The 7,921-nt window shown below is 34.9% G+C and overlaps 1 protein-coding gene across 1 annotated transcript; it reads right to left on the reverse strand.

The window, feature by feature from the left end:
- Positions 1–4,687: 4,687 nt before the first annotated feature.
- On the reverse strand, positions 4,688–7,631 carry s100v1 (S100 calcium binding protein V1). The gene is made up of 3 exons (XM_081389770.1): positions 7,490–7,631; positions 5,854–5,985; positions 4,688–5,416 (listed from the first exon to the last, which is right to left on the reverse strand). Exons 1-3 carry the CDS (start codon positions 7,565–7,567, stop codon positions 5,243–5,245), a joined length of 384 nt encoding a protein of 127 aa, XP_081245896.1. The 5' UTR covers positions 7,568–7,631; the 3' UTR covers positions 4,688–5,242.
- Positions 7,632–7,921: the final 290 nt, after the last annotated feature.

Genomic DNA, 7,921 nt, shown 5'->3' on the forward strand with positions numbered 1-7,921 from the left:
AGTGTTTTGACCATGTATTAATCTAAACTCTTTGAATGAATGTAGCCTTACTTAATCAAGATCACATGTGTACCATGTTTGGTATGAGTTTCTGTTTTAATGATCTGCGTGATCATTAACATTATACGTCGATACCTATGCAACATATTAGTTTTATAAGAATCTTTAATAGTTTCTCCATTGACACCAAATCAAATTACTTATGCAGCACCCTGCTAGAAGACAAAGGATCGTAAAGTTTCCATGGTGGAGTTTCTCACCCCCTGAGGCTGTGACATCTTCACACTTTAAAAGATCACTGATCACAAGATCACAGCCGATTCTGAGAAATTCTGATGTGAAGATGATGCTGAGCTAGAAGCCTTCAAAGGACCTCTAAATTTGTGCCTGGCTGCGGCCTTGTCTTTCATTCATCAAAGATTCTATTTATGGGTGATTCTTATATGGGCACTTCTATGTACTTTGGTCATATTTTTAAAAATACATATGATTTTGGACAAAATCCTCTTTCTTTTTCAAACTAACAATAAAACCTCCTTAAAAACTTTTTACTACCTTTCTATTATGATTTTTTCATACTTTTCAACCTCCTTATAGGTGTCAAAATCACTGTTTTATCCTTGTCACACACCCAGACTTTTTAACTTCAACAATGAAAATACAGTTTAAAAGTATGACTTATCTGGTAACTATTAATATACCTAAATTAAGCACTAGTAAAATAATTAAAATACATTATAGTATTTAATGTGAGACCACCATCAATATTACCTTTTATACAAAATATAGCTGTCGCACAGTATTGGTGTCATTTCCACCACAACACTGTAATGTCCCTTTAAAAAGTTTGTGTGAAAGATTGTTTAGGTGGTTTCTACGGAAATGTTCAGAGACATCAGAGCACATGTTGGACATGGAGGCAATTTTAAATTTTCATCAAGAACAAAATAAGAAAAATCAAGATAAATATTGCTTGATCAGTTAATATATTTATTCTACGTCATTTCCAAACATGCTGTACCTTCAAGGGTGTTTTTAAAAAGTTAAAAATTTTAAGTTAAATAAGAGTATTTTGCATACATGAAATGCTAAGTATTAATTCAAAGCTAATCAGTGAAGCTATCTTCCATTTTTTTCACAAAAAACTACAGAAATGTAATTTCCACCACAGTCATTTCCACCACACTGCCCTCTGTGGTGGAAATGACAGCATGTAGTGGAAACATGATGTACCTTCAAGGGTGTTTTTAAAAAGTAAAACATAAGTTTAATACTGTAAGAGTATTTTGCATGCATGAAATGCTGAGTATTAAAAAAATATTTTTTATATTTGTGGGAAACCGTTGCAACTTAAGAATTTCATTGCATGGTGTAAACTCTGTGCATATGACAAATAAACATCTTGAATCTTGAATTCAAAGCTGTACAGTGAAGCTATCTTCCATTTTTTTCACCAAAAAACTACAGAAATGTCATGTCCACCACACTGCCCTCTGTGGTGGAAATGACAGCACGTGGTGGAAATGACATTTATGATTACAAAGTATAATTTATATGGATTGCAAGAGTAGATTGACTTTGTGAATTGAGTTTACTGAGTGTGATGAGTTTCTCAAATAAATATTTCTCTAAATATTACTGTTTCTCTACATTCACGTTAATTCATTGTCATTTCCATCACCACACACATTTTTTAAAAACATTTAAAAAGTTCTCATCACACATTAAAAATGTATCCACAATTTAAGAGTTAAAGCTGTCATATTAGCTAACTGCATGATTTGTATTATCTTAGAACTGTACATTTTTTGACATGGACATTACTTTGACACATTCACCTACAGTATGATAGTAGATCACTCTAAATTGTAATGTAAAAACATGCATTTCTTCTGTAAAGTTGCTTTGAAACAATATGTATTGTGAAAAGCGCTATACAAATAAATTTGAATTGAATTGTAAAGTTAAAAACAAAAGTGAAAGCAGAACTGGTTTTTATTTCGGTATTATTTTAAGGAACTAATCTTCAGTTGTCTCTTTCAGTTCTCATTATATCATGCAGTAACAACAGTGCAGAGCAGTTCCTTGCCACTGTCGCCTTTTTCACCTTTGTTGCCATTGGCTTTTGGCTTGCTTAGTTGGGGACATTTAATTTACCATTTAATTTAATATTCAACAGTAATATTGATCTGCCTGCATTGACACTATTACATGAGAACTAAACTGAGCTGGACGATGACATCATCATGGTTTTCTCCAGAGCGGCTATTGATTTTCCTTTGCCTCATGTAAAAGTCAGTATTGCTGTGTCTCAGACAGAAACCAGGTTAAACCAGGTCAAAGGGTCTTTGAGGATGGAAAAGTACCTTACAAGCCCAGAGAGAAGATGGTACTAAAAAACATGTTAATTAAGATGATGGATGGCACCGGACACTGCAGGTGTGGAGAATCATGTTACATGAAGATATAGAAAAAGATAGCTGATTAGCTACCTAGTGATAAGAAAATGTATAAGACCTGAAGCTCGACTATTGCAAGTCAGATGAACAGCTGCATCTCAATGAATCGAAACATCACTGAACTTACTTAAGCTGGACTGTGAAGCTATTTTCTTCTGGAAACAAACTTTGTTGCATTATTTTCCTGTTATCTCTGTAAAGCTGCTTTGAAACAATCTGTACCGTAAAAAGCGATATATATATTTATAGCACCCTTAGCCCTTAGCACCCTTAGCATAAAGATGAGTAACCACAAACCGTCATTAGTTGCATCAGCAAATGGATGTCATGCATTTGTGGTTAGGAGCTCATTGCTCTGACTCTGAGGTGTCTTACAGGTGTGAAGTCACAGAAGACAATGTATCTTTGTTTCAGCAACTTATTTTTTTTTTAAATGTATATCTTTCTTTGTTTTCTTTGTTTGTTATTTGTTTGAACATTAACTTAAACCCTCATGTTGTGTTTTAATTAACTTTTTATGTTGTACATGTAAAAATAATAATTTTGAACAATTTATCTTTAATATTTTTTTTTTTTATTCTATAATTTCAATTTGAGGTCAAATTGTTTAGTGTTAAGGTGCGTTCACGCCATGTCAGAATTACCGTAATTACAAGATTTCAATTTGTAAAAAAGTGTTCACATTCTTGTAAACTCTGAATTTTCTGAGCTCCAACTTGCACATTACAGCTGTACCACCTGACCACTACAAATTCATATTGGCATTGATAGTGTTGCCATAGACATGCATAATTCTGAGTCAAAGGACATGAACAATTGAACTGGTTGTCATCTCATAATTATGGTTCCACCTGTGTCATGTTAGTTTGATTATCCCTGGCCTGCGTTGCATCCAAATTCGTAAACTGTATAGTAGGTACTACATTTGATTTGAAACTTGCTTCCTGACCGTTAAAAAAGTATGTTCTATGTAGTATGAATTTGTGTAGATTCGGATGTACTGTACTACATCCACTATATTGTCACTGTCATGTAACCTACGGTGTCAGTTGCGTCGCTTCACTCCTATTCACAAATCTTCACAATATATCACAATATCACAATTCTCTCGTGGCCTCATGGGACAGTAAAGTGTCCAGTGGATGTGCTCTTCAGAATCTTGCTGGAAGCAGTAGGTCATCCGGGTATGTTTCACCTACTGTTTTATGAATATTATGAAATATGCATACTACTTAGATAAGATACTGTTTTTCACCTTCTTTATAGTATGGAAGTAGGGATAATTTTATGCAGGGCTATTTGTCAGGTCTTCTGTGGTGGTTTGTTGGGTTTGGTTTTCCATGGTCCATGTCCTGATCCTGATGTGTTTTGTATCTTTTGCTTGATTCATCTCTTAAAAATCGATAAAATATCGGTGTCAGGGACTTTGTGAGCCCAGAGACTGTAGTGCACACCATTAATGTTTTTTACAAGCTTAGCTTAAAGTTGGTGTGAAATGGAAGTCGATCGTTTTTTCTTCCCTATTGTGACGTGTATACGAATGAGAAATTTTTTTTAGACAAGGACTTGATTTTGTCCATTGGGAATTGATTGGATTGTTGAGGTTTGCAATTGCTGTAATTTCCTGTGAGTGACTTGTTGTCCCGCCCTTGTGCCAGTAAACACATCAGAGAAGAGAAGTTAATTTGATTAAAATTTATGAGGGCACATTAATTAAAATAATAAAATAATAATGTGCATGGATAAATAATTTAATAAACATTGCAATATTACATTTAAAAAATGGTCCATTTTGATTTCATGGTGACTTTAAATGTGTGATATGAATAAATATAGTTTTAACAAAAATGGTATTCTCATTTGAAATTAGTAGTCTTGGTTGGTCCCAGAAAAAGTATTCATTACGTCATAACTTAAGCAAATTATTATTAAAAAATATATCTGCATTTGGATCCTCTCTTCCATGTTGTCTGAGTTCACCCCAGCAAAACTTTGAGAAACATATGTGATGTAGAATGGTTTGTTAAGATTATTATTAAATCATAAGATTAGGATAATCATTACGTTTCACCTTGATGCCTTTTTAATATATATATTTTTTTGAGCTATTAAAATGGTCTTGGACAGCTGGATAGAACAAAAGGGTTAAACTGTAACTAGATCAATAAAGACCATCCACCAAACTCAAGAATATTTTCATTACACTTAACAGATCATTCAGACAGTGAAACCTTCAGCACACATTTAATAGCATCAAATACAGTACAGAATGTGTGGTGTCACAACTTTGGTTTCCTTCTAAAATATATTTTACTCACATTATATATTTTCCAATTTATGTCAGTCTGCACAAACAGACATGTGGCCCACATTATTTCAAATATAATCACAGTTGTTACATCAAACAAAAAGAAAGTAAAAATGATTGGACAGGTTAAAAACATCACAATAATACAAAAACCTGCAGCACCAGAGGAAATGAGGAAATAAATTAGCGACTAGATCTTACGTTATCTGGCCAGGCAGGTGTGTCTCAGGTTACACTGATGTTAGAGATTACTTGAAGTCTGTGTTGTAAAGGCTTGTGAGATATTTATTCAGGAAGCTCTATAACAACACATAATATTATAAGACCTCAGCGCATATGCTAAAGACCAGCAGAGTGACATGTACAGTATTGCAGAAAGTGATGGGAAATAGAAGTGACTGATTGAACGCGTTTTCTCAGGGCTGTGGTGGACACCTACGTAATGTTGATTGGACTTGTTTGCTCAGGGCCGGTTTCACATAAGACTACATTTCACACATTTCACCTGCTTCTCTTTGCTCAGCAATCCAAACTGAGAATTGGCCAGAGATTCAACCAATTTCCAGAAATCCTTGAACGTGACGCCCTTCCCCTCTTCCACGCTAATTTCTGTCAGGAGTTTGTTGAGTCCTTCCTGGTCCCCTGCTGTCTGGAAGAGAATAGAGGATGTGGGAAACTTGTCAAATCATGTAATCATGATTATTGTGTATTTAGGTGACCAAATGCTTTCACTCTTTCACTAGTCTGAATAAATATATATTGGCTTTATAATGAATATAAATGTCTCACCTTAAAGTTTTACATATAGTGAGTCTGTATTTTGTATTTTGAAAAATAAAAAATAAACTTTGAAATATTTGAGGCCTAATCTAAATTTCATTCAGTATCCATTCAATATATGTACTTCTTGGCTCATATTTATTTTCAGTCTTATTTTGGTCTGTCCTATGACAAAATAGTATCACATAGGTGTTGTAACTTATACAAATGTGGCTTTTGGTTATGTAATATGGATGATATTAGTTATTTTGAGAGACTGATATGTAGTGAAGTGGTGTGATGATTGGATTGTGGATCCAGACATACCTTTGCCATGGTGGGCAGCTCTTTGGAGAGCATGCTCTGGAACTCCTGGGCTGTGAGCGTGTTGGCATTAGTTGATGATGCTGAGTGGAAGTTTTCCACCAGGGTTTTGATGGCCAATTCTAGATCTGTGTCCTACAGAGAGAGAGCAGTTTCAGACTCAAGTAGAGCTAAAAAATAATGTCTCCAGAGCCATAAAGGAGTAAAACGGTTTCACAGAAAGGGCTTAGATTGAGCCAGGATTAAGCCTTAGTTCAACCAGGGAATTTATAGCTTTTATAAACGCGCCTTAGACCATTACAGGTGTGCATCTTAAGTCAGTGTCAGTTTTTTACAGCGTCTTTTAGATGTCAGTTTTACATACATCCTAAATTATATCTTAAAGACTTACATCTTAAAAACATTTTCTAAACGTCTATTTGACATCTGGCAGGAAACGTCCTATTAGACGTATAGCAGATGAGCAAACACTCTAAAATAATGTCTTCCAAATGTAAACGCACTCATCAAATAGACGTCTCTGTGATGTACGTGTGCTATCAGGATCATAATATTCACAAGTCACAATCATTTTGTGCTACTTGATTTTATGAGGTATCAGAGTTTTCTTCGTCAGTTATGAATTTCAAAGTGGTTGAAAAGTACAGTTTTGTTATGTAATATATCACATAACGGCAAGGCTTTGTTGTAAGTAATCCGTCTGTTTGCTGTTGAACAGGAACTGCAGATACCTGTTACTACCTCTATACAAACAGTACATTCCTGTGCTCGACAGTTCAGCACATAGATTGTATACCTAGATTGTATACATAGATTCCACATAGCTCAGACACGTTGGTGCGCCTGCCATCTTGGAACGGTCAGCGTGTCGTCACTCACAGTAAGAATCAATAATACTAGTACATCGCGTAGCTTGGTTGTGAAACCACCGAGATTTAAATTCCCGCAAATGGAATAACCTTTCACAGGTGAGAATGTGTTGTTTTGTGTTTTTATATGCATTAACTCAATATTACAGGATAGATAGATAAAGATATTCATACATGCGTTTAACTACGGTTGCAGACGCACAGTCAACTTGCTCTCGAGTGTTCACGGACCGGTGTTTTGACCGTTGCAATATGGCGGACGGCTTACGTATAGGGCCCATATAAACAGCCATTATTAATGAGGCATCAGTGTTTACACATCTATGGTTCAGTATGACTGACATCTACTTACTCACTGGGCGTTGGCCACAAAAAAAAGACAAGAAACAAAACACAAGGTAAAATAAGTTATTTTAGTCTTAGCGTTTTTAAAAGACAACCATCAAAATATTCATATAGTAGCCTACTAATATTGTTTAAAATAATTTAGGCCTAACTTGTAGCCTAAATGTATTTAAACGGCAGTGATAATTAGTTCACAACTTCACATTGAACAAATTATAAATTAAGTAACGTTATACATCAGTTATATATGTTTATTATCAAATTTAATTCAGTTAGACGGATAGCAAAGCACGCTTTAATTAATTTCCTTTATTAAGTATTGAAGCGAACTATGACGAAAAGGGAGCCTAGGTGAAATATCACTATTGGTAGATCATAAGTAAACAAAAACCAACTATTTAAATACAACAAAAACAAAAGCTTACCTGTGGATCCATTGGGCTTGTTTCATGTCCTGATTGTGCGGAAACTAGAGCAGGTGAAGTGAAGTGACGGCATTTCATCACCTGACCAGAGCGCCTCCGTGTCCCGCCCACTCTTCACGTGCACAAGTGTAACTTAATATTCTCACTTTTAATGTATCGGGAGTTTATATGGGAATATGTCTTGTACGGAATGTGTGCTGGTTTTTCGATACAAACTGAGACTAGCCTATTTTTCAGTTTTATGTATAAAAAAAAGACATTGAAAGACGCTTTCAATGGCTTGAGTATTTGTTTTACAGTTAAGACACTGTGGCTCATACTCCACATTCCTTTGACAACCATGTAAGCAATGTAACCAGACCAACAGCATTGTTACAAATGTGATGAGATTCACATTTGTAAAATATCTGTAGTTTCATCACGTATACCTAA

This window comes from Scardinius erythrophthalmus (genome assembly GCF_964197995.2).
Source record: "Scardinius erythrophthalmus genome assembly, chromosome: 16".
NCBI classification, from domain to species: domain Eukaryota; kingdom Metazoa; phylum Chordata; class Actinopteri; order Cypriniformes; family Leuciscidae; genus Scardinius; species Scardinius erythrophthalmus.